The sequence below is a fragment of the Sceloporus undulatus genome, chromosome 1 (assembly GCF_019175285.1).
Source record: "Sceloporus undulatus isolate JIND9_A2432 ecotype Alabama chromosome 1, SceUnd_v1.1, whole genome shotgun sequence".
In the NCBI taxonomy this organism is placed as follows: domain Eukaryota; kingdom Metazoa; phylum Chordata; class Lepidosauria; order Squamata; family Phrynosomatidae; genus Sceloporus; species Sceloporus undulatus.
In genome coordinates, this window is record NC_056522.1 from 136,963,475 (window position 1) to 136,990,727 (window position 27,253).

A 27,253-nucleotide genomic window follows, 5' to 3' on the forward strand; every position below is an offset into this window, starting at 1 on the left:
CATACCCAACACACACCTGGTTCTGGGCAGGGTTGTACCTAAGGCAAGCACAGCTGAAGCTCTCTCTCTCTCTCTCTTTTTTAAAGTAGGCTATGAGAGAACCCATGTCACATATATGCTACAGCCTTGCATGCTCAGGCTGGTAATAGTAATTCTGGGTCTCAAAAGAGCTGGACCTTTCCTGCATGTATAGACTACTGGTAAGCTCATTACAGGTTGTTGTTATTCTGTGCTCTGAAGTCACTGTCAACCTTATCACAAGGTGTTCTTGGCAAGATTAATCCACCACTGCCTTCTGAGGCTGAGAGAGTGTGACTTGCCCCATGAGTTTACATGGCCAAATGGGGATTTGAACCCTGATATCCATGAGTCCAACACTCAAACCACTATACAGCTTAGTTAGATCCCTATATAGAAAATATAACTGTATTCAAGTATCCCTAAGGAAGAATTTACTTACTCATTAATATCACAACCATCAGAATCTTTCAGCTGTGAAAAATAAAAAGCTACTTACATCACAGTAACTATATCCGTGCTAAAAATTAGAGTAAAATTTCACAAACTCGATTGGCTGAAACATGCTGTCATAGCTTACCAGAACAGCTGATTTTTATTGAGCTCAACTGTGAAGATGTAACTCATGAAGACAAGCCTTATTTGTAACCCCCCCCCCCAAGTGTTTACTGTTGTTACAGAGCCCCGTTAAGGGACGGAAACATAACTATATGAAACACCCACTTTAAATAGTTTAAGATGGAGATTTGAGATAGTAAGGCCTTTTTTTGTAAACACACTCATCCCTCCACATTTGCTTATTTGACTTTTGTGGATTTGATTATTCACGGATTTTATTAATATGTTCTCTAGGAATATCTAGGTCCTCCAGCGCAACTCTATGTACAACTTTAACCAAAAGTTGCACTGAAGGACCTAGAGATTCCTAGGGAGAACACTCCACTAGGCATTTGTAGCTCCTCCAGCGAAATTCTATGGTCAGCATCTGGCAGATACTGACCAGAGTTGCACTGAAGGATCTAGAGATTCCCAGAGAGAGGTTCTCTCAGATAAGAACATAGTGTTTGGGTTATTTGTGATTTTTCAACATTCACGGGGTCCTGTGCCCCTAATCCTAGTGAATGTGGAGGGACAAGTGTATAAATTTAACAGCATTCACAGAAAGGCATTCTGTTTATGAGGGATTTAAATGTGCATCAGTATTTCATGCACTGTTTATTTAGATGTACTCAGAAATAAGTGGCCGCATCATAAAATGAAAACATTACAAGGACCAATATACGTAAACTAATCTTTTCACTGTTTTATTTGGTCTTGAACTGTCAAATCACAGGCCTGGAAGCTAATTACTAGTTTATTTACTTACTGGATCTGTAAACTTTATGGAAATAAAATTTGACATCTTTATTAAAACATGATAGGGTATATTTAAGCAACACTTCAGTACAATATCATATTAAATTATGACTGTTTAAATCTATCAGGGAGAATTCCAAGGTAAAGCTACTACAGTATTTATAGAGCTCTGCCCTGCCTTATATCAAATTCGATCACTGGTCCAACTACCTCAGTATTGTTGAAACTGATTAGCACCAGGCTTCTAAGGCCATAAACATAGGCCTGTTACAGACTGCCAAAATAAAGCTGCTCAGTCTCGTTGGAGATTGCCTATTTAAGGATGATGCATGGGGTCCGAAGAGTCGCGGAGGTCGTGCCAAAGCCACATTCCATTCCTAAGCACTGGAGTGCAGCTTTGGTGCAGCTTCCGGATTCTTAGGATGCATGCATCATTTAAACAGCATACCTCCAAAGAGACCCGAAGCAGCTTTATTTTGGCAGTCTGTAACAGGCCATAGTTTTCTATAGTGCTATCAGGAAATGCAAGAGATTGAACTTGGGACCCTCTCTATAGCAACAGCATGTATCCCACCAAGTGAGCTACAGCTTCTATTTAAATGCAAGCCTTGATGCATTTCAAACTAGAGACTTCTAAGGCTCCATGGATGGATTTCAATGAGTTTGAACTACAGGCAATTCTGCTCTCCCTTGATTTGCTTTCTGTCACTTTGAAAATTGTGCTGATGTGCATTTTTCTCGGGAAGGGGTCCAAAGCTTTCATTAGATTTCCCAAAGGGATCTGTGATCCAAGCATGTTAAAAACCACTGTTTCAAAAAATGAAATTTTAGGCTGTATCAACATAAATATAGTGTCTAGATCAAGGGAAATAATAGCACCACTCTATTCCACTTTGGTCATGCCTCACCTGGAATACTGTGTCCAATTTTGAGCACCACAATTCAAAAAGGATGTGGACAAGATGGAGCATGTCCAGAAGAGGGTGACCAAAATGGTGAAGAGTCTGGAAACCCTGCCCTATGAGGAGAGACTTAGGGAACTGGGTATGTTTAGCCTGGAGAAGAGAAGGTTAAGAGGTGATTTGACAGCCCTGTTTAAACAATGGAACAATGGATGCAAGCTACAGGAAAAGACATTCCACCTAAACATTAGAAGGAACTTCTTGACAGTAAGCCCTGTTTGACAGTGGAACACACTCCCTCAGTGTGGTAGTCTACTTTGGAGGTTTTTAAACAAAGGCTGGATGACCATCTGTCAGGGTACTTTGATTGTGTATTCCTGCATGGCTGGGGTTGGACTGTTTGGCCCTTGAAGTCTCTTCCAACTGTGTAATTCTATGAAAACATACAAAATATGAACCTCATTTCAAAGAGCATTCCTGCTTCTCAGAAAGCTTACCAATACCTTAACTTGTGTGTATCTACTATAGCTTAAATTCAACTGCTAGTCCCAAGTACAATGACCAAAAGAAATTACACTGATTCAATGGATCACCTTAACCTAGGATTAACAAATGAATTTATGCTTAGAAATACCATACATCTTTTCTCCTCTAGCACACTACTGCTTAGTCAGGCATACTGCAGGAGACCAGTCCATAGGCCTCAAAGGAAGTGCAGCTATGCTGCTCAGCAAAAGGCAAAATCACACTTTTCTATGGAAGGCAACATCTGGGCATACCACAGAATGTCTGGAGTTTAAAGAGTAGCAGCCAAGGGGTGGAGAAGAAGTGTTCAACCATGTATTCATCATGAGGAATACTCCCTTAAACAGCAATTGCTACTACTCCCAGCCAGAGGGGTTTATCACCATTTGTTTTCATGTCTACACCATGACTTTATTGATACCATCTAGTAGAAGATACAGATCTTGGCAAACATTTTTGTAGAAGGCTGTCTCATCTTTGCAACAACCAGTCAAGCAGTATTAAACTACATAGGGTGAAAATAATCAGTAGGCTCATGCACTGCCTATTTACACATTATCATTCATGTCAACATCTTTCAGCATATGTTGTGTATTGCTTTGTCTCTAGCTATTTGTAATATAGGCCAATTTAATCAAATCACACCTTTACCAGGATATACCTTGTATCCTTCACTGTTTACAAGTTTGTTGTTATTTGCAGTACCTTATGGCATTTCCTTCATGTCTCTGTGCAAAAGATGTTTTTCTTTGGTTCAGTTCTGAAGCAGCAGTGTAGGATTACTCCTCAAGGGCACGATGCGAATACAGATGCCAAGCTGGGAGGATGTCATGCTACAGAGTAACTGATAATCAAACTCAAACACGTTAAGCAAGAGACCAAGGGCTTGATCTCTTCCCAAAATCATGTTTTATGTAATGAGCCAGGTTAAATCAATGTGGGCAATAGCATGGCACAATGTAGAAAGATTCTATTCATGTGCTTCTCATTGCTCTCTAAAACTCTAGGAATGGTACAGAAGAGACACAGTCCTGCCTGATGTTCTAATTAGAAGAAAGACAACTGGAAAATAATATTAAAACACCCTACAAGCAGAGCAGGAAGCTAAGCTCTGAAGATCATCAATAACTGGTGTACTTTTTGGGAGCATGACAATAATAAGGATGACTTTGTTAGGAATAGAAACAAAAGCAAGATATGCATGAAGATATCAAGGACAACGAAACATAAGGATGAAGGGTAAACACAAGAATAAAAAAAGAGGTAGTCCATACGTATACAGGCGTTATCTGTAAAAAAAGTTCACCTAAAAATTATGCATTTAAAAAAAAAAAGAATCTCCTAGTCTGTATTTCTATAAATAAGGGAAGTGACATGCCTAGTGTTCATTAGAGCAATTACTGGCCATTTAACTCACTCCCTTTGATACTTCAGACACTTTTGTTTTCAACAAACTGTAATCAGGACTGTATATACTTAGGCTAAAATGGGAAAAAAAATCTTTGCCATAGTATCTAGAATTTTGTAGTATGTATACATAAGGCTAAGTAATCACATTGATGTAATTTATTCTGATTCTGCTACCCCTGGCCAGGACCAAAAAGCTGATCAGATCACTTCACAAAGTAGCACTTCTAACATCATTTTAGCAGTTATCAGTGCTAGATTATTTTTTAAAAATAAAGTATCTGAATAGTATACATCTAGCTGTGCATAAACTTTGAGTTTCTCCTACATTTATGTAGCATAGGCAAATTCACACATCACAGCTACTCTAGAGGTCTGGAAATTTTAATGTATACATAATTATTTATGCACTTGTCTATCCCCCCCACCGTAACATTTGTATGGTAACCTATACAGAAATGTTGTAAAAATAGAGCATGGTGTTACTCTTTAGTAGTTATCTGACAAAACATTAAAACCTTATGAATGAGGTTTTTATGGAGGTTCAAAATATATGTATACTTTTAAGACAAATGATTAGGTTTAAATTTAAATAAAATTGACATTAGTGTATTATATTTAGAGGATATACACAGAAATTATTATACATAATATGTAGAACATGTATACCAGGAATTGCCTACATTTGTTCTGTAAACTTTGGCCCCCCCCCCCCCCCCCCCCAATATGTTGACATTGGCCACAGTCAATATTCATTCTAAGAAACTAATAATTCTCAAGGAGAACAGAAACAGTAGATGCAGTACAAAACTAAAATCAAGAATGTTCAAATGGGATCTATTTTAGAGGTACAATATTACAATTTTATGTCAATAGAGATTTTAATTAATACCTTTACAGAATGGCTAGACATTACTTTTAGAAACACTGAGCCCTGTTAATGAGATTTCTCCAAGAATTCTTTACAACACCTAAGACACTGCTGATAAACGGTTTCAAAATCGTCATCATTTCCCTAGAAAAAAAGACAAAAATATCAAATATACCAACTGAATTTGGAAACAATGTTTGTTATAGACTACAGTGGGCCCTTGGTATCCATGGGGGATCTATTCCCATGGATACCAAAATCTGTGGATGCTCAAGTCCCATTGTCCTCAATGGTGGTGCGGCCATGCCAGCATTGGGGACAATGGGACTTCACCTCATGCATCCTCCCTCCCTCCCTGCTTTCACCTGAGGCGGCAGGCGGCAAGGGACCACCTCCTCCCACTCCTTCTTCACCCTCCTCCTCATCTTCTCCTCCTCCCACCTCTTCCTCCCTCCTCCTGCCTCCTTTGTCCTCTTCCTCCCGCACTTTCCCCCTCGTCTTCCTGCCTCTTCCTCCTCCTTGCCCTGCCTCTTCCTCTGTTGCTGCTGCCGCCACCTCCTTCCTCTTCTTTGTCCTGCCGCCACCTCCCTCCTTAATCCTCCTTCTCATCTTCCTTGCCTCTTCCTCCTCTGCTGCCCCCCCCCCCATAGGTTTGCCATCTGCAGATGCTCAAATCCATGGATACCAAGTCCGCAGATACAGAGAGTGGACTGGACAACATTTATTTTGAGTAGGAAAGGACTATGGTATATAGTCTAGGATGCTTACGTAGTATGGATCCTCAATAATTAGTTGTTTCTGTGGATCATAACTTCCAAGGAGCTCAATGTGAGCTTTGCAGTTCTGAATCTGATTGCTTTTTCTTTTCAGATCTCTGCAACACAAAATAATAAGCAACTTTTAATTGTGAGTATATGTGTGTATGAAAGTATTCATTTATTTGGCATCAGCATATACATTTTACACTGTAAAAGGAAGCTATAGTATGGACATTTGTTGTAGAAAAAAATAGCAGCCTACTTCAGGGAAATATGCAAACAATGTATTGACAATAAAACTAAATCAGTTTTGTCAGTGAACTTGCAAATTCTTTTTCTTCTATTGACTAGATGAAGTTAACACTACCCCTGAAAACTCAGATTCACAGCCTGAGGGGTGTTCCTGGATTCAGTTCCAGGCGTGGATGCCCAGGATTCACCAGAGGCAAATAGTGTATGTACACAGTTAATGTGTCAGCTGGGCTCATTCCTGAAAAATCTGATTTGGCCACAAGACCACATCCCTTCATCACATACCATACTGCAACACACACTACATAGAACCGACTCTGAAAATATCTGGAACCTTCACTAGAGCAAAAATGCTGTGCCTACACTGTGGACTGGGTCTCAATTTAGGCAGCACCTAAGTGCCTTGTTATGATGGCTTTATTTCCCACCAGCTTCTTTATGATGTATACAGCCCAATATGATTTGCATCCAAACTATACACAGAACTGCTAATTTCCCATATAAACTTTCCCAGTTTATCATTCCCATCACCATGGGTGAGGATATGAGGGTTATTGGTGACTGCTCTTAGACTGCTGTTACCCACCTCAATCCTCAAAATCAGAAGAGATATAAATAAATTTTCATTTCATTTCATCTAGTAACCTTCTTCTAAGAGAGGGTAAAATGGTCCCCTCCCTGTTCTTCTTCTCTTAACCAGACAAAGTCCCCTTTAAAATTGAAACAGACTTTTGGCAACTGAATAAATGCTGATGTAGGGATTTTAATTGAGGTTTTGTATTACCCCCCCCCCTTTTGATGTTTCTGTTTTTAATTGGGTTGTTATAAATTACTTCCTTACAATGATGCCCCCTCCACCCAGACAAGCAATGTTGCCAAATTCAGATAAAACCCGAGTATAGTTGGACACGACCAGACAAACTTGTTGAAGGGGAAACCTTTACCTTTATAGGGTAAACTGGCTATAAAATTTGTAAACAAATCTTCAGGTGACAATGTCCTCAGGTTTCAGCCATCTGTTATGTATTGGGTTGAGCCTGAAGAGATTTTATACACTACAAGTTATTTGAGGTTTGAGAACTGGGAAGCAAGAATGATGTGGAGAATCACTGCTAACATTTAGGACATGTGCGCTATGTTTGTTGAATGACTTGTGTATATGATATACTGGAGGGACAGCTCTAACCACTATGCTATTAGCTATGATCAGAGGAAAATGCCCATTCTGGCAGTAAACATATAGTAATCAAGGAAAATATGGCATTAAAATGTAGTATAAAAGTATGGTGATGCTGCAATGCCAACATATCTTACCATTTGCAGGAAGTATTAATAATAATAATAAAATTTATTTCTATACCGCTTTTCCGCATTGATCAAAGCGATGTACAAAACAAAAGAATACAATTCAAGATAAAATTACAATATATACATAACGATAAAACTGTGTAAAAAATTACAAATACAATTAAAAAAACCTATTAAACCAAATCAAAGCCAGCTGAGCTAATGATCCATGATGCAAAATACATATGAGGGGGGGGGGAGACGGACCACATGATATCAAAGCACATGGGGGAAAGCTTGATGGAAGAAAAAGGTCTTAAGTTTCTTTTTAAAGAGATCCAGGGAGGTGATGGAGTGGAGCTCATCGGGAAGGGTGTTCCAAATTTTTGGGGCCGAGATAGAAAAGGCCCTTTGCGAAGTCGATGTATATTTCGCAGTCGGAACCCTCAACAGGTTCTTCCCGGCTGACCTGTGTGTGCGGGGCGGATTATATGGGGAGAGGTGGTCCTCCAAGTAACCTGGGCCCAAGCCATTTAGGGCTTTATGGGTAATTACCAACACCTTGTATTGCGCCCCGAAGCAAATGGGCAGCCAATGGACATCTTGTAAGATGGGTGTTATGTTGTCAGCCCTGGAACAACCAGCAACCAATCTCGCAGCCATATTCTGCACTAATTGAAGCTTCCGGGTTTGGTACAAGGGTTGCCCCATGTAGAGCGCATTACAGAAATCCAATCGAGAGGTTACCAGAGCTTGTACCACGGTTTCAAGGTCCCCCCGACCCAGGTAGGGGCGCAGCTGGCGTATCAACCGAAGCTGATAACAGGCGCCTCTGACCGTCGCATCCACTTGAGATGTCAATTGGAGCGACGAGTCCAGAAGCACCCCCAAGCTGGGAATAGAGTCCTTCAGGGGGAGCGTGACCCCATTTAGGACAGGTGGAAAAATTTCACTACCCGGGCCTGGGGAGCCTATCACTAGTACTTCCGTTTTCTCTGGATTCAGACTGAATTTGTTTTCCCTCATCCAGCCCATTACTGACTCCAAAGAGGGAGTTAGAGGAGAGATGCCATCCCTAGTCACTGCATCAGTCGGAGACACAGAGAAGCATATCTGGGTGTCATCAGCATATTGATAACACCGCGGCCCATGTCTCCGGATGATCTCGCCCAGCGGTTTCATGTAAATGTTAAATAGCATGGGGGACAAAATAGCTCCTTAAGGGACACCAGATGTAAGTTCCCTCTTATCGGAGCAAGAGTCCCCCAGCTGCACCATCTGGAATCTACCCAAGAGGTAGGAATGGAATGTATTAACCAAGGTAAGCAGCCTGGTGTACTGTATCACCAGAAAGCCCAGCTTGTTTGCAGTGTGATGGCAAGGCAATTTTTGAAACAGCTTGAAAAGTGGCAGAAGTTTTGCTAAACTAAGCTGTAACATTTGCTGGCACCTTTGACAGAATAACCCATACATCCCACTCACTTCTGCTACAAAGTAGTAACAAGAAAGCAAGCAATCATTGCATCACATGTGGCAAATCTGTTTCAAGGACTGTTGCAACATCCAAGTGACATGTTCTGGTTGTTTGCAGAACAGCTGGCACAAAGAATGAGCCTTTACTGGGGCACATTTCCCTCAACAGGGACTCTTCCCTTACAAAGTATGAAAATTAATGCACAACGCCACCCTTCACACTAGATTTCCTGCAAAAAAGAAGAAGAAAAAATAAAACAAAAAAGAAGAACCTTACCTTTCATGGTTTATGGCTGTTTCTTAATTTTGGAAGTTCACAATAAGATTTTTGGGTTTGCTTGTTTTTAGTCAGGAATGACAATGCACCAGAATTCCCATGGGGTCAGAAAATGCCCCAGAAGTCACTCAACAGTCAACCCAAACAGATAAAGATTAATGTGATCATGTTTTAGAGCTATCTGTTTTTTAAGCTGCCATGGGAACCAGTACTGGGAAAAGAATACAGGGAGAAAGAGAAATGTTGTAAAAGCAAAAAGGACCTTTTCCCACAACTTACCGTAGGTTGCTTTCATCCATGCAAAGTATATAATCAAATGTCAGGAAATCATCTTTTGTAACCTGAAATTCAACAAATATGTTTAATATGTATGTAATTCTTATAAATTGTTAAATAAGAATTCTACTGTTATAGTTGCATAATTGTAAGTAGACATTAGATTCTAAAGCAGAAATATAACTGACTCTAAAGCATTAAAAACCTTTCATATTCTTTTTTTTTTTTAATTATAGGCGCTTCAAAAGCACACCAGCTGGATACAGCTCTATATTCACAAAGAATATTTTAAATGTTGAAAAAAATGATCTCTGTATCATTTGACTGTAGTTAAAATTGTACATACTGAAACAGTGAAAAATTCAACATATTAAAAAAGACAGACTACTAGTCTTCACTCCAAGACAGATAGAATTGTTGGACTACTGAAAGAAATGGATATCTGTCAGTTCTAACAATTTTATATAGGCCAGAATGAGATTAAGGTTAGTAAAAGTAATTAAAGGAACATTATTGAAAATGTTGTGCACTCTCCGTAAATTAAAACAAAAACAAACCATGACTTCCTTAAGGCTCCCTTCTCTGCTTTCTACCAGCAGGTAAATATTGTTGTACTTTTGTTTCAATGTTTATGTTTCTGAAACGTTTTTACATGCTTTTAAATTAGTGGTTGTTTTAAAATGAGAGTATATTTATTTTTAAAAAATGTTGGTATCATCAGGTTTTGGGCTGTCTCTTGTTTTAACTTTGTAAAGCCACACTAGTTCATGTGTTAGGAGAAAAGTGGGATGTAAAAAAAATAAGGGTTCAATTCCCTTCTTAAGCATAACCCCCATCCACGCTCTCAGCCTCAGACGAAGGCAACAGCAAACCCACTCTGAAGAAACTTGCCAAGAAAACCCTATGATAGGTTCACCTTAGGGTTGTCATACATAAAAAAACAACAATAATAATAAACAAAAAGCTTAAATGAAAAGGTATAGCAAAAGTCTGAATGCATAATGTGATACATTCGTTCTCTGATATGGAAGTCACAATCTGGCTTTAAAAACATTAGATTAATTCTGTTGAACACTTATTTTAATAACGAAGAGATTCATATCAATATCCTTTCTAGTTTCTATCTTTTCCGGTCAAACTCAAGTTGTCCTAGACAGCAGATCCTGAGCTATAGCTTACATTCTACAGCTGTGAAGAACAGGGTTTATATATACACACACACACACACTGGAAAGAAGCAAGCAGCAGGATCATCCAAGGCTTTCTTGTTCACTAATGGAATACAGCTTGTTTTTAAATTATCTGGAATAAGGGTTAAGTAGCCATATGGCCAAGGCAACAGAGAACACCAAATTCTTCATTATGTGGAAAGCTAAGCAAAGTATTATTCAAACGGCTCTCTCCAAGGTGAGAATAGGCAGCACTACAACTCACTGTAATTAGGTTCAAAGTGAGGAATAATAACCATGTAAACAGAAACGATCTGAATCAAGATTACACGGTTAAGACACACTGAAACCAGGCTTCCCCTAACTTCTCACAAAGATGCTGTGTACATGGCCTATGACTTACAGAGGGCCCCAACCATTTTTGTGTTCCTTACCAGATCGCCCCTTTGCCCCTTCCAAAAGAGAGCACTGAAGATTCTAATACTGATAACTCTCTTAATAATAATAATAATAAAATTTTATTTCTATACCGCTATTCCAGCGATCACAGCGGTGTACATCAAAGAGTAAGACAATTAAAACATCAGCATGACAATAATACAAGGTTAACAATTAGGAACAGTAAAAACTAACAACACCCTATACAAGTGGCTGTGTAGAATGGAATACACAAAAACATTGCCAAGGGGAAGAGAATGACCACAAGGCTCACGAGGGGAAAGGCTGGCGGAACAAAAAAGTCTTCAAGTTCTTCTTGAAAGCATCGAGGGAGGTGGAAGTACGGAGCTCATTGGGGAGGGAGTTCCAGAGCTGAGGGGCTGAAATAGAGAAAGCCTCTGAGCTGATACATATCGAGTGTCTAGAACTCTTAAAAGATGTCTTTCACCCGACCTGAGAGTGCGGGGCGGATTGTATGGGGAGAGGCGGTCCTCCAAGTACCCTGGGCCCAAGCCATTTAGGGCTTTAAAGGTGATAACCAACACCTTGTATTTGGCCCGGAAGCAAATAGGCAGCCAATGGAGATCTTTTAGGACTGGTGTTATATGGCTGGCCCTGGAACACCCAGTAACCAGCCGAGCAGCCATATTCTGCACTAATTGAAGCTTCCGGGTTTGGTACAAGGGTTGCCCCATGTAAAGCGCATTACAGAAATCTAATCGAGAGGTTACCAGAGCATGTATAACGGTTTCAAGGTCCCCCCGGCCAAGGAAGGGTCGCAGTTGGAATATCAGCCGAAGCTGATAACAGGTGCTCCTGACCGCCGCATCCACCTGAGCAGTAAGGTGAAGCGACGAGTCCAGAAGCACCCCCAAACTGCAAACAGAGTCCTTCACAGGGATCATGACCCCATTTAGGACAGGTGGAAAAATTTCCTTACCAGGGCCAGGAGAGCCAATCACCAGTACTTCCGTTTTCTCTGGATTCAGGCTGAGTCTGTTTTCCCTCATCCAGCCCATTACCGACTCCAAGCAAGCATTAAGAGGAGAGATGCCATCCCTAGTTACTGCATCAGTCGGAGACACAGAGAAAACTATTTGGGTGTCATCAGCATACTGATAACACCGCGCCCCGTGTCTCCGGATGATCTCTCCCAGCGGCTTCATGTAAATGTTAAAAAGCATAGGGGACAAAATCGCTCTCTGAGGGACCCCATACACATACACCAAACATAGCTGTTATTAAAGGTGGTGGTGGGAAGGGGGGGGATAAGACATGACACACTCTCATGGTTTCTGGAAGACAAAACAGCAGATTCTTTCTACCTGTCGTGCTTTATGGGCCGTCATAATGTCATGATTTCTTAGACAGCTTAAGGCCCTTGCATCAGGGGAGCGTCCCACATTCCAGTCAGAAACAGCACCGCTGTCTATCATCCACTGTGAATAAGAACATATGCATACATGTTTAAAGGAATATGGGTACAGTACCTGCCTGGCAATATGATTCATGGTAATGCCATGTTTCCTCACGCAATTCTGGCCCCGATAATCTGGTGGATTTCCTATTTCATACGTAGATGTTGCTGCACTGTCTATCCTCCACTACAGAAAAACAAAGTAAAATATTTACATAATACTAACAAAAAGATAGGTTTAGTGACTAAAATAAATTTTACCTGCTTTTCAATGTTTTCCTCAGTTACAAGTTTTCTAAAAACAGCTTCTGCTATGGGAGACCGGCAAATGTTCCCTGTAGAAATAAAGATTCAGTCCAGTGACTTCACAATACAATCTCACACATATGTGCTCCTATCTAAAAAGCTGTAGGTAGACACAACCTGTACAGATAGGTGCAAGGAATGAGGGTGGGGGGGGGGGGAGGGAGTAAGCCTTCACCAGCTTTGGCTTCTAGTTTTCTATCTGATTAGAGGTTGCTTAATCTTCCATGCAGTTTCCCCAAACATGTCTGCTTCCCACTCTCTTTCCATGCATGGACATATCAGCTTTTTGTTCACAATAATGTCTCCTGACTCAGTCACCTGAAGGAGCTAACATCTTATTGCAGCTCTTTTCCACAGCTCTTCCTCCTCACCAATGCTTTGCCTCTTTCCAATCCTGTAATGACTCCACCTCTGTCAAGGGCTTTGGCAAGGAAGCACTGCTGCTCTGAACCTCACCTAACCCCACAACACAAAATATAAAGGATTTTTAGTGCTGTTATTCGTTAGCCACAGTAGACTGAAATGATGGCATGCGGCCCCACACACAGTCACACAACATAACAAGTTTAGGGACTCAGAAGCAAAGTGCAACATCATCACTAGGAAATTACAGTGGTAGAATTCAGCCTACTCTCCTTTGCAACATCCCTAATCCTATGTCCACAAATCAAAACCGGATTTAAAATAAAAAGCCACCTACTGCTTAAATGAAGAAATAAAGATGGTACATAGATTGCTGTCCTCAAGTGAACAGACACTGCAATAACTTGAATTTCAGTATATTTTCACACCACACTCTTAAAGAAACTACTAACCAACCACACCACAGAGCTATATTAGGCTCTGGCTTCAGGAGTGCTATCTTCAATAACAACGGTATTTCCTGCCACTGTTAAGTGTACCTCCAAGCTCTTAAATAACTATATCCTCATGCCCTATATCTCCTGTTTATTGCACAAAAAGCCTCTCAAGTAGTTATCTGCAGTTCCACAATGTTTTGTATGCCACAACTGTTGACTAAATCCCTATTCATTGCACTGGCTACACAAACTGGTAGTGTCAAAAAGAAAGGCAGTTGAGCTACTAAGAATCATGGCTGTCTTACAGGACAAATGAATTCAGCCTTAAAATTAGAAGTGAGGACACACCAATAATCTCAAGGCTTTTATTGGTTTTCAGTAGAACTACTGAGGAAGTTAGGTGCTTTACTGGCATGATGCATCTGAGGGTGAGCATGGTTTGGAGCCAGAGCCCCACACCAGCTAATTTCCAGCTCCTCCCCAAGAGTCACACTGCATTGTTGCAGCCAGCATTTTGCCATGGTTCATCACCTCTGATCAAAGTTTTGGGAGAGTTCTTATTGTCTCAGGGAAGTAGGATTCCTCTGAAAGAAACATTTTATAAAATATAAAAGGATTTTTTCCTCTAGCCAAAAAAATTGAAGAAATGCTGGGTGTGGGACAGCATCCTAAAGGACACATGACTCCCATCCTTATGTGTCAGAGGGAGACAATTTTACCAAATCATATCACTATAATCACTAACAAAAACAACAACACACAAATGAAACAAAAAAACTAAAATAATTTCACTCAAAGTAAAATTACAAAGATTTCTACTGACCAATATCAGCTTCCGACTTCAGCTACAATTTAATTTATCTTAAAAAAAAGTTATGCATTTTTCTAAAGCCATGTGAGTAAAATATAGGCTAGGCCTCTATCAGGGGATGAAAGCAATTTGGAGGGAGATATAAAGCCTTCCTACTCTGTCCCCTTCCCTTCAAGTTAGATTTCAAGTGTGAATTCAAAGATTCAATAAATAAAAAACAACTGCCTTACATTAATTTCCCAATTAGTATACTGTATGTGACTATTTTCCTGTCACATCATTTGTACTAATCAATGAAACTGAGTGAGAAATAGTAGGACCAGTCTTATAAATACCAAATAAAGTTAATCCCTTCAAAGAACACTGATTTAGCTAAATTCAACCTCCATGTTCAGTCTTGGGGGAAAACTTTGGGACCAATCCTGCATCAATGTGTTGAGTCCCCCTTTAATAATGTCTTGTGATACCAAGTCTTGTAATTACGAGTTGTGCAAAGTACTTTCTTCAGCCCATATTGATATGTTGTCAACCAGTTTTACTCTGGTGTTGAGAGAAAGAAATTTCTCTTGTTCAGCTCTAGCTCCATTATGCTGAGGAACTTTAGTCTTGCTCTAAATTTCAGTCCAAGTTCCATTTTGTTGGGCAATTTCATCTATTTCTTCCAGGATGCTGTGGTAATCGTGGGATGCACTTTGGAATAAACATAGCATAATAACATATTCTATTCTATTATATATAATATTGTACAATTATCCTAGTGGCAATAAGGCAAGCAACAAATACTTTCCTTCAAGGAAAGATAAATGTTTCCATATAACTTCAATGTCTTGTTCAAGACTACAGTCTTGAGGATTCAGAACTAGATACAAATTCCAGTGAAATTAGTTGTATTTACTGCCAGTTAGAATGTGCACAGAATAGGGATTGTAGCACTTTTTAAGGATGGTAAGTGACTATTTTTGACAAGTTCCCTCAACAGACATTGCAAATCACAAAATGCCCCAAAAGATAATCTTTTTCAAATTAAAGCCATTTATTCATAAAGCCACTCCTTTTGCAAAAGATTTTGGGCTACACTACTGAACCATGAGAGAGCAGAGTTGAGGTTTGCCCCTCTATGGAATTTATCACATGGGGAAAATCAGGGCTTTAAACAGGCACTTTCCCAGGACAGTTGCATGAATCCTGGGAACAATTTGTTGGTGGAGCATTCCTGGTTCTTCCCGGGATAAGTCCTCTCTAAGTGCAAAGTGTGTGAAAATCTTCGGCGCAACTGTGTGACTGTCCTGAGAAAATGCCTGTTTAAACCCTCAATTTCCCCCCATGCGATAAACTGCTATATGCTATGTGAAACAAAACTGCTGCTTGGAACAGCTAGTTAGTCACACACACACACACACACACCAGGTGTGTGTGTGTGTGTGTGTGTATATACGTCAAGTTCCTGCTGACTTAGGCAAGGAGCACTGAAGAGGTGGTTTTTCTAGTTTTTTCATCTGAAATATAGCCTACAGCACCTAGTATTCACTGGCAAGTCTCCCATCCAAGTACTAACCAGAGCTGACCTTGCTTATCTTCCATTATCAGACAGAATCTGGTGCCTTTAGGGTATTTAGGGACAAGCCGCCTTTATTGCAGCTGGTCAGCCATTACTAAACATCTTCTCAGAGAACCTCAATAATTTTCTACAGATCATGGTTCTTCAAATAACTCTATGACAACTACCATAACATACAGCTTTCGAACCTGATCAGAGTGTTTAACTACATTAAAGGGTGGGGTCCTTTCACCAGACAGGATCCAATAATGTAGTTCCACTAACAGAACCTCTTTAGTCAGAAGTATCAAGAAGGGACAATTTCCCCTCCTCCTTTCACCCTCAAAAGCTACCCCAGGGACTAGGGAACATCCGTTCTAGGTTTTGAGAGGCACAAAGGGATGTGGGGAGGATAGGAAATAGAAGAACACCCCATTATATTAGAAATGATACCCTAGCATAATGTGTACAATGTATAACACCAAGCAGAACGTTTCTGGGTCCCTTACTGCTGTTAAATATTTCCCATTTCTTCTTTACATGTAATGTATGCTATTTACTGTGAATAGCACAAGAAATTCACAGACATAATTTGTCAAGTATTAAGTAGCATATAGTCTCCTATGTAAAGAATACCTACTACTACTGTTACAAACTGAAAGCAGATGGTACAGTGATATTTGACCAGCATCATACTTTGAAACCAGCATAAAATTAAGAAGGTATAACATATACCCTTCTATATTTCATAGACAAAAAGGAGGGATGTTTTTGCAACAGCCATATCCTCATCCTAAGAATTATAGCCCAAGCTGAACATCCCACTGTTGCAGGTGTCCATAACACAGGCCAGGTTCACACAAAAGCCTGATCCATAAGTGTTGAAAATTATGGCATTACAAAGGGGGAAGAAGCAACATGAGCCTGCATGATTCTTAGCTGACATCAATTGGCTCCTCTTGCAAGCAGAACCAACTAAAAAAGCACCATATATACCCACATATTCAACCTGAAGTATAGTGGGCCCTCCTTATCTACTGGGGTTTGGGTCCAGGATCCCTTGTGGAAACCAAAAACTATGGGTGATCAAGCTCCATTAAATACACTGGTGTAGTAAAATGATATCCTTTATATTAAATGGCAAAAGCAAGGTTTGTTTTTTTGGAAATTATATCTTTTTGGAATATTTTAAATCTGTGGATAGTTAAATTCGTGGATATGGAGGGCCAACTGTATAAGTCAAGGTCAGGTCTTGGGCCAAAATTAAGGATTTTAATATGACTAGTGGATACGCCTAGGGTAAATCTTAGGGGAAGGGGGCTCAGCACAAGGTTCCTCAGATCCATTCCAAGGAGAGGTGAAAGCACGAGTACCACCTCAGGGGGGCAGTTGCCCCTGGGTCCCCCATTACCATTTTCCCACCCAGGCATTTAAAAATGGCCAGAAGTGGCAATGTGGTGGAGGGAGTAGAGCAGGCCTGATGTTATCTGTGGAGGTTTTGTTTCATGACACACCACAGATAGTAAAAATGGCGTAGGGCAGCAGTGTTCAGCTATTTTATATATAATGACGTGAGCCTGTATACGATTTTATTACAGTAAACTCTTAACTATTGTAGGTTTTCTTTTCAGATCTGATTATTCACAGTTTTGTAGATACTTTCAATGCCAAACTACAAGCATTGCCACCTCCTAGAATGACCACACTGTTTAAAAAACAAACAAACAAACAAAAACTTCAGCAGGATCTGTCCTTCTCTGTGCTCTTCTCCATCTCTTTCCCAGACCCATTTCTGCCTTGGTACCACAGTGCCATGCTACTAAACAACCCCCACTACCCCTGCCTTTCTCCTGCTCACTTCCACTCCACTACCACTTCCACTTCTCAGCTGCCACCCCCTTCCTCTCTTCCAGCATTTGGAGCCAGGAGTTCACATGTCATCGTGGCTTTCCCGTGGATGGCATCCCTCGCTTGCTGGCCAGGCTGGTAGAAGACACACGGAAAGGAGCATATACTCATGGAAGTATGGACAGCTGGTGAGGAGGCCCAATGGTGCTGGGGGGGGGGGCTGATACTGGGTCATAGCCACCTTTTGGGATTCTTTTAAAGATGTGAGACACTCTCACCTCTTCCCTTGCCTGGCTGGCCTTCTGAGCTGAACTCGGGAGGACAAAGGACTCCCAGTGAATCCTCTTTTGCAGCTTACAGGAGCCTCACCCGAAATTAAAACAGAAGAACAAGACCTACATATACCTGAGTCTGACTTGGAAGAAAGGAAATGCAGATACAATGAGTGCTCAGCACTGGGTACATCATTAACCCCTGAAGGGCCATCCTTTTTGTTCCCCCTCTCTGCTCCCCCTTGGAAAAGCATTCAGCAAAGCCAAACGTAGGCAGGCACAGGTCTTTGGTTCAATGCTCAGCATCAGTTGTTCAATTTTGCTAAGCTGTTGTGGTGTTCAGCCAGGATCTAAGGAGTCTTGATTGCAAGCTGAAGGAAAGAGAGAATAGAGTTGGTGGGGAGGGGGCTCTGCCTATCCCTTCAGTAGTGGAAGTTTTTAGTTGGCAGTCTACTGAGATGTGTGTCTGGGGGATGTGTCACTTCTTGCCTTCTGGATGGAGACTGATAGGAGCAAACAGTGAAGCCATACCATACTTTCCCCCAGTCTAAAGACAGAGAGTTGTATTTGCTGGGTGGGAAAGCAAGTGCTGTGTCTGTGTCACTTAGTGGGTCACCTGAGTGCTGTGGGTCTTGCATTTTATGCTTTACTTCCCCATTACTCCTGTCAGTCACTGCTAGTTCCCTCCCCCTTCCATTGGCAATCTCCCACTTTCTACAGAGTTTGAGCTTTCTTTCCTTTCCAGTGTTATTAACGTGTTTACTGGCATTCATTAGAAAATCTTCTTCACTGCCCCGCTCACCCACCTTCCCCTTGTTTGGAGGCTCCAATGGAAGAGGTGGGTTTCCACTGCTGTGTTGTTATAATTTAGCGATGAGTTAAGTTTAGCTTTCTAAAACTTTTATGTGTGTATTCTTGGTTGTTTACGAGGTTGGCTCTACTTTCCCAGTGATATTTTACATAAGGAGGTCCTAGGTTGCAAAAGGGGGTGCTGGTGGAGGCAGGCATGGGCAGGTTTTCATCTAATTTTTTGTTCTCACAAGAGCCTCCATGCAATAATTAAAGGAAATGCTTCAGGCCCTTTCCTCCTTCTGCAAAGTTAAATGGGCTGCATTCATCAGATTATAAAGACAGAAGGGTAGGGGAAAGGAAGGTGAGTGGTAGTGAAGGAGATTTTCTAATGGAATCAGGTTAATAACACCAGTTTTGCATTTAATGCTTTATTTCCCCTTCATTACTGCCAGTCAACTGCCAGCTCCCTCTCTCTTCCCTTGGCAGCCTCCCATTTGAAAGAGTCTTGCCTTTGCAACTGATGTTATTAATGTGTTCACCTGCTTCCATTTGTCAACTCCTTCACTACCGCATTCACCCACCCCTTTTGATATTCCGATGTCCAACTGAGCCGCATTGTGTGGAGGCTTCAATGGAAGAGGTGGTTTTCCACTGTTGTGGAGGAAATGAGGGATTCTTTCAGGTTATCCCAATCTCTTCTGCTCTCCCCATACTGGCAGGGAAGCAGTGCTGAGAAGAATGGAAGGGACTGGTATTTCTTTCAGGTTATCCTGACTCCTTCTAATCTCTGCACCCCAAAGGCAGGCATCAAAGGGCCTCCATTGCAATTTTGGTGAGGAGAACAGTGAGGAGAATGGAGAGACTCTAGGCTTTTTTCAAGTTCTCATGGAACAGACTAAGGCAAGAGCTAAGGTGGGGAAGCACCAAAGAACTGCCACACTGCAATTTTTCGAGTACCCTCACAAGACTGAGAGAGACTTCAAGAGACTGTGAATGTGCGGTGAGGCTTGTAAGTCCCTACAACTCACACACATATAACATTTAACCTCTAGATCAGTGGTCCCCATACTTTTTCTGGCTACTGCCCCCTTTCCTCTTGGATCTTGGAGCCCACATTCTTATTTCTTGATAGTAGGTCTGCTGTTCTACTGCAAATTCAAAACAATCAATCAAGGTCACAGTTTCCTTTGCACCCAGTCACCCTGGGAACCGCAACGGAGCAACTGGCTGAGTAACAACTGAGAAGTCTCTTGCCTATGCAGGCCTTGCAGCAAGGCTAGCCTGGGTAAGAGGTTTCTTAGTCACTTCTCAACTGCTGTTCAATTGCTACTCTCTTTGCCATGGTCACCCTGGGAGCAGCAACTGAGCAGCTGGCTGCTCAGCAATCAAGAAAAGCAAAGGCCAGTGTGGGAAAAGGGCCTCTTAGCTGCTCTTCAGCCAGCTGCTCAGTTCCTACTCCCAAGCTGACCAGGTGGAATGGGAGACGCTTCTTCCTGGTAAGGAAGGACTCTCAATCCTTCTTCATTGGGGCAAAGATGGGCACAGCTGGTGCATGTGTAGCAGGTTTACAGAGGCCACATGCTCTGGACTAGAGACTGGCATGGACAGGAAAAGGAAGAGATTTTAACTACAGGAGCCACTCCAAGGTAAAGGTTTCTGGATACTCTTCCCCTTCTTTCCCTAGTGATATGTCTTCCACACAGACTTTCTAGTGTACACACACACAGCAACATGATTTCTTCTTGTATTTCCTAAGGCTTCAAATACAGTCACCTCTCCTAATGCATGGATCTGATATCCATGCCCTTGAATACCTGCAGGGGGTGACTTTTGCTCTTTTTAATGGCGTGCCCCATTCAAACCTATGGGGCTTGAATATGCGCGAGCCTTCATTTTTGCCAGGAGGTGGTGGTCTGGAAGGATCCCCCACAAAAACGGAGGGCCAATTGTACTTTATTTCAAGATACTGAACCAGGAGAGAAGGAAGAATTCCACATTTTTGCATACTAATTTTTTTCTTTTAAAGGGTATATTAACATTTTAAGACACTCTACTGACTCATTTTCCCTCCCACAAGCAAATCAAAAATAAATGTACAGAGATGCAAGGGCCATCATATCACTGTTGCATCTTGAACTCCAAGTTTAGAAAAAGCAAGTTGAGCTTGCTCTGTTGAAAAACCTATAACTTAAGTTAGTAACCTCTATTCCACAGATTTTAAAATAGAGCTACAATTGTTTGCAGGCTTTCCTAGGAATTAATCCTACTGAGACTAATGACAAAGGTGACATGAACCTCCTTATTTACTTCTAGATCGAAACCACAATTCATGTAAATCATATTGTGCCACAAAGAAAACTGAACCAAAAAGTGCAATTACGAGAGTGTCTGCAAAGCAGACAGATGACCAAAGTTATAAATCAGCATCCTGAGGACTCACAAATATACCATACTGTAACAATTAATTCCATGCTGAATGAAAGTGATAATACGGAGTAAGTTCTCTTAAGGAAATTATCCAGAGTTTTGGACCATCATGATATGGACAGTACTGACTATTACCTCACTTTCCATCTATTTTTATTCCAGAGAGGCAGAGAATGCTTGAAATAGCATCTACAATCACATCAGTTAGCCTCTTGAAATCTGCTCTCAAGGCTCAACTTGTGTGCCTGTATTTGAAAACAATTAGATTGGCAAACATAGGGACAAGGTATTTTTGGCAGCAACTCCACATTTGTGAAACTCAATTCCAGATGGAATAAAACAGGCTTCATTATTACAGGACTTCATCAGCTCCCAGAATCACACACCATTGGCCATATTGGGAGTACAAAACAGCCAACAGTTGAGAAACTCTGCTCTAGTAGTTGTATTGACAGCCATGTTAATGTTTTTGCTGGCCACAACTGTTTAATGTGATTCTTCTCTTTTTAGTTTCAATGATTTATGTTTTTAAATTGTATTCAACTGCAAGCAACCTTTTAAGAAAGAAAATCAAAAAGTGGGATAAAATATATGAAATACATTTTACTAATGTACATTCCATTCTATCTTTTGGTCTTGAAAAGTATGGTTTTTGAAAGCTGATCTGTGCAATAAATTATCTTTTCCTATAGGAAATTCCTATGGGAATTCTAATTAATGGTCTTTTGGCAGCATTCAAATCCGAATGCAGTTTGTTTGTTTATTTTTTTTAAAAAAACTAGTGACACGGACATCATACAACTAAAGGCATAAGATCTGCCACAATTATTATTATTATTATTATTATTATTATTATTATTATTAAACTTTATTTCTAAAGCGCTGTAATTATATACAGCGCAGTACAAAGTCAGTAAAATTAAAGAGTATATAAAAGCCTGCCCAAGGCATACATTCTAAGATAATAACAATTAAAAGAAGAATAGATAAAATTACATATAGAAAAGAAAAACAAATTAAAAACATCAAATATAAAACAAATCACATGACATCAAATGTTATCAGACAGCCAGATGACAATCACAAATTCCCTGAGAATGCTTCCCTAAACAATATGGTTTTCAGCTCAGCCTTAAAGCTGGTTAGGGAAGTGATGAGCCGTGCACGCAGAGGAAGAAGGTTCCAGGAATGAGGGGCAGCAAGAGAGAAGGGATGGATCCGGGATGGGGCAGAGAAGATCCTGGGTTGGGAGAGGAGACTTTGGCTACCAGAGCGGAGAGTGCAAGTAGGGATATAGGGAGAGAGAAGATTGGTTAAATAAAGAGGGGCCAGCCCATGCAGGGCTTTAAAGGTGAGTAGCAAAAGTTTGTACCTGATGCGGAAAGGAAAAGGGAGCCAGTAAAGGGAGGACAACAGAGGGGAGACATGATCATAACGGCGAGCGAGTGAAATAATGTGTGCAGCTGAATGCTGAACAGAAATTAATGGGTGGAGATGAGAGAGGGGAGGCCTTGCCAAGAGGAGGTTACAGTAGTCTAGTCGTGAGACCACTAGGGCATGGACCAGTGTCTTTGCGGTAGAAGCTGAGAGATATGGACGGATTTTGGCGATATTATAGAGAAAAAATCTGCAGACTTTGGCTGTAGTCTGGATCTGAGGGATAAATGATAAAGAGGAGTCAAAGATGAAACCAAGACTGCGGGCTTCCTGGACCGGCTGGATAGAGATGTTATTGACAGAAATAGAAAAGGAGTAGTGAAGGGTGGGCTTAGGAGGGAAAACAAGAAGCTCGGTCTTGGACATATTGAGCTTCAGACGCCGATGGTGCATCCAGTGGGAGACAGCTGTTAAACAGGATGACACTTGCTGCTCTAGCTCTGGCGAAAGATTAGGGGTGGAAAGGTACAGTTGGGTATCATCGGCGTACAGATGGTAGGAGAAACCAAAAGAACTGATAAGTCTGCCAAGGGAGAGTGTGTATAAAGAGAACAGAAGGGGACCCAAAACAGAGCCCTGAGGAACTCCAACAGATAAGGGGACAGAAGATGAGGTCTGACCACCCGAGACCACTGAAAAAGATCGATCTGACAAGTAAGATGTGAACCAATCGAGAACAAGGCCCGAGAAACCAAGGTCAGAGAGTACATCTATTAGGAGACAGTGATCCACGGTGTCGAAGGCCGCAGACAGTTTGAGTAGGACAAGGATAGAATAAAGGCCATTCGCCTTGGCCCGCAAAAGATCATTTGAGATCTTAGTAAGGGCCGTCTCTGTGGAGTGCCGTGGGCGAAAACCAGACTGGAAGGGATCCAGAATGGAGTTGGTTTCAAGAAACTCAAGACAGCGTGAATAGACAACTCATTCCAACACCTTAGAGAGAAAGTAGTCAGACACGACACACTTGGAGGGGAGAACTAAGTCAAGACAGTGACCAAGGGAATGGGTTGGAGAGTTGGACTGGGGTTGAAGACCGAAGGAAGCTAAAAGAGAACTGAAGCGGGAGGTTGAAGAATTTTTGAGATCGTCAAGGTGGATGTTAAAGTCACCTAAGATCAGGGAGGGGACTGTATCTGAAAGAAAAAATGTCAACCAAGACTCGAAATCGGTGAAAAGCTGAGACGCTGAACCAGGAGGACGATAGATGATGGCAACCCGAAGTTGCAGAAGAAAAAAGAGTCTAATGGAGTGTAATTCAAATGAGGAGAAAGAATAGCTGGGGGGAAGAGAGAGAACCTGAAACTGGCAGGACTTTGATAATAAGATGCCGACCCCTCCTCCGCGACCCTCAGGGCGGCCAGTGTGGGTAAAGGAGAGACCGCCAAGAGAAAGGGCAGCAGAGGTAGCGGTATCGTGGGCCGGAAGCCAAGTTTCAGTGAGGGCGAGAAAATTGAATGATTGTGACAGAAAAAGATCATGGATTGCCGCTGCTTTTGGGGCAGCGGAGCGGCAGTTCCAGAGAGCACAAGAGAATGGGAGTTGAGAGATAGGGAGGGGGCAGATAGGGATGAGATAGGGAGAAGGAGAGGTGCGAGGAGCCATGGAGAAGAGAGGTTTGGGTGACAAACAGATGGCAGGAGAAAATGTAGAAAAGAGAAAAGCAGAAAAATAAAGGTGCAGTCCAACAGTGCTGGATGGGATGGGCTGACGATCCCAAGACATGAGGGTAGCTATAAGAGCCTCTGGACGTCCCAGGTTCTAAGAGTGGTTCCACTCAGGAGGCAGGCTGGCTGGAATTCACAAGGGAGGAGGGGGCTGAGACAGTGCCCTTTTAAGGGGAAAGGCAGGCCCCATCTCTCTCTCTGCTGAGCTGAAGGTGCTGCTGCTACTTCCACAAGGAGTCCCAGAACAATGGGAAGAGGGAGGGAAGGTCAGCATTCAGGAGAGGTTCCTCTCAGGAGGCAGGCTGGCTGGTATTCACAATAAGTGAAAGAGGCAAACAAATAATGAAAAAATAAGATATGATCCATTTTTGCTCATACAAGGGAAGGGGGGAAACTCTATCAATTCTCTTTCTCCAGATGCAGTTCCCTGGATATCACCCTACACTGTTTTGAGATTTCTGAATCTGGGAACAACTTTTCAGGGGCACTGAATGCAGCAAGGGAAAAAAAAGGGGGGGGATACGTAAGTATCATTGCACAAATGTAATTTTACTTGCCTTCATCAACTTTGATACAGGGAGCAGTATTGTACGAATGGCATACAAGAGAGTTTATCTGAAACTCCAAAATCATCATTTGTTATTATTGTAACAAGCACTACAAAATAAATGGAAAGATTTGGGGAGGGGGCTAGATTTCTTTGATTTAAAACTTTAAAGGCCATTGCAATTATTAATGACTTTCCCCTTTTACACCAGCTAGTCCTGCCTCCAATTGCTCCCCCTACAGATATCACTCACCTAAACAGCAAATGTATCAGGCTTGACTTCCCCAGCCACCATGGTGTTTTGCAGTCAAAAACAGTAGCCTATCTTTTCCACTCAACCACACCATTAGAAACTGATCAAAACAAAACAGTGCCCTGTCACCTTGTCATTCTTCCCTTGGAAAGGAAGTATGGTTTTAGAGACTAATCTGAAACTCTCAACAAACCATTATAATGCCTGGTGACAATACCATGCTATACTGTTATAGCACTATCATCCCACTTTAAACTGCTATGTTTGCCTCCTGTGGCATTCTGGGGTTTATAGTTTAGTGAGGCATAAAGTGTCTCTGGTTGAGAATGCTAAATGCCTCTCCCTTTATTGCAAATCCCAGGATTTAACAGGAGGCAGCCCTAGCTGTAAAAGTGGAATAATAACACTACAACAGTGTAGTGCGTTACTATAAAAACATGGAACAGCTGCTGACATAAGAAAGGCTGATTGTGGAGGGATATTATTTCTAACACCTTTGCCTGATGAAGAAGCCAGTGGTGCTTTGAAAGTTTGTAACGTACGCTTTATGCATTTTGGTTGACCCAATAAAGGTGTCAGTTTTGTGGATTTGGGATGTTATTATACTTTGGCCAACACAGCTACTCCTCGATATGTTTCCTGTTGCTTTTGTTGCTGCTGTCATGCGTCTTTAAGTCATTTCTAACTTATGATGACCTGAAGGCTCAAAGATATAGCTGTCTTAGTTTACAGAATCAGTATGCAGAAGGATCTTGTAGCTCCTTTGAGACTAACTGAAAGAAAGAAGTTGGCAGCATGAGCTTTCCTAGGTCTAAAACACACTGCAGAAATAATCCAGTTTGAGATCACTTCAACTGCCCTGGCCCAGTGCTAGGGAATTCTGGGAGCTGTAGTGCTTGTGAGACATTTAGCCTTCTTTGTCAGACAACTCTGGTGTCACAATAAACTACAATTCCCAGGATTCTCTAGCACTGAGCCAGGGCAGTGGTCTCAAACCAGATTATTTCTGCAGTCTGTTTTGGGCCAAACTGTACTTTCTCAAATGCTTTTGGAGGAAGTAGACTTTAGTCTGAGAAAGCGCATGCTGCCAACTTCTTTCTTTCAGTGAGTCTTAAAGGTGCTGCAAGATCTCCTAAGGCTTATTATGGTGACCCATGTCTTTTTTTTAACTTAGTAAGTTCTTGGCAACTTTGGAAAGCAGGGTTCAATTCCCTGCTGAGCCACGGAAACCCACTGGGGGTGGCCTTGGACAAGTTGTGTGTGAAATTCAGAAATGGAGAATAAAACATAGGGTAGTATTCAAGCATTAAAACCAACTGGAGGTCAAGTCACACTCTCTCAGCCTCAAAGCAAGGCAACGGCAAGCTACCCACACCCCGAATAAACATGCCAAGAAGAAAACCCCATGATAGGCTTGCCATGAAACAACTCAAAGGCACACAGCATTATTATACACAGAGTCGTGTGTGAAATTCTGAAATGCAGAATAAAACATAGGGTAGCGTCCAAGCATTCAAACCAACTGGGGGTCAAGTCACACTCTCTCAGCCTCAAGGGAAGGCAATAGCAGACACAAAAAACTGCTCTGAATAAACATGCCAAGAAGAAAAACCCATGATGGGCTCCTTACCTTGAAGGCACACACAATAACAGCAACAACATATAGACTCAGGTCCTTTGGGAACAATCTACTGCAGCCTAGGAAGACCAGGTTGGCTGTGGTCTCCCAGAGGGACTATGGAACGGCCTGCCAGAGGAGATCCATCAGATCCCCACTCCTGAAGCCTTTAAAATGGCTGCTAAAACGGATCTCTTCCAGAAGGCCTTTCCAGATTAACCCCCCTCCCTCCTTTCAATGATTATTGATAGGTCCTGTCAACCCCACAAAAGACGTCTCGCCTCAAGCACTTTCATTTTTAATTAATTAATTGTAATTACTATTTTATATTGTTGTTGTTTTTATCTTATGTTTTTAAGGGAGGGAGGGAGGGTTGGGGGGAGGGGGATTGTGCTGAAGTTTACATATTTAATGTATTCTATTCTTGTTTTTGTTTTTTGTCTCATACCCGCCTTGATCTGTAGGGAGGCGGGATATAAATAAAAATTATATTATTATTATTATTATTATTATTA

At 41.5% G+C, this 27,253-nt stretch overlaps 1 protein-coding gene across 6 annotated transcripts in view; it reads right to left on the reverse strand.

The window, feature by feature from the left end:
• Window positions 1-3,693: 3,693 nt before the first annotated feature.
• Window positions 3,694-27,253, reverse strand: part of ACP1 (acid phosphatase 1) — a 32,093-nt gene continuing 8,533 nt past the window's right edge. The window contains exons 1-6 of one of the 6 annotated variants that reach the window (XM_042446523.1): window positions 18,134-18,269; window positions 12,688-12,761; window positions 12,335-12,448; window positions 9,406-9,467; window positions 5,848-5,953; window positions 3,694-5,223 (exon numbers count right to left, since the gene is read on the reverse strand). In XM_042446523.1, the coding sequence (XP_042302457.1) occupies window positions 5,146-5,223; window positions 5,848-5,953; window positions 9,406-9,467; window positions 12,335-12,448; window positions 12,688-12,761; window positions 18,134-18,254 (555 nt within the window). In that variant the 5' untranslated portion in view covers window positions 18,255-18,269 and the 3' untranslated portion in view covers window positions 3,694-5,145. Of the gene's footprint in view, window positions 5,224-5,847; window positions 5,954-9,405; window positions 9,468-12,334; window positions 12,449-12,499; window positions 12,614-12,687; window positions 12,762-13,050; window positions 13,082-18,133; window positions 18,270-27,253 lie in introns of those variants that run through there. The other 5 variants (XM_042446522.1, XM_042446528.1, XM_042446527.1 and 2 more) reach the window with 5 other exon arrangements.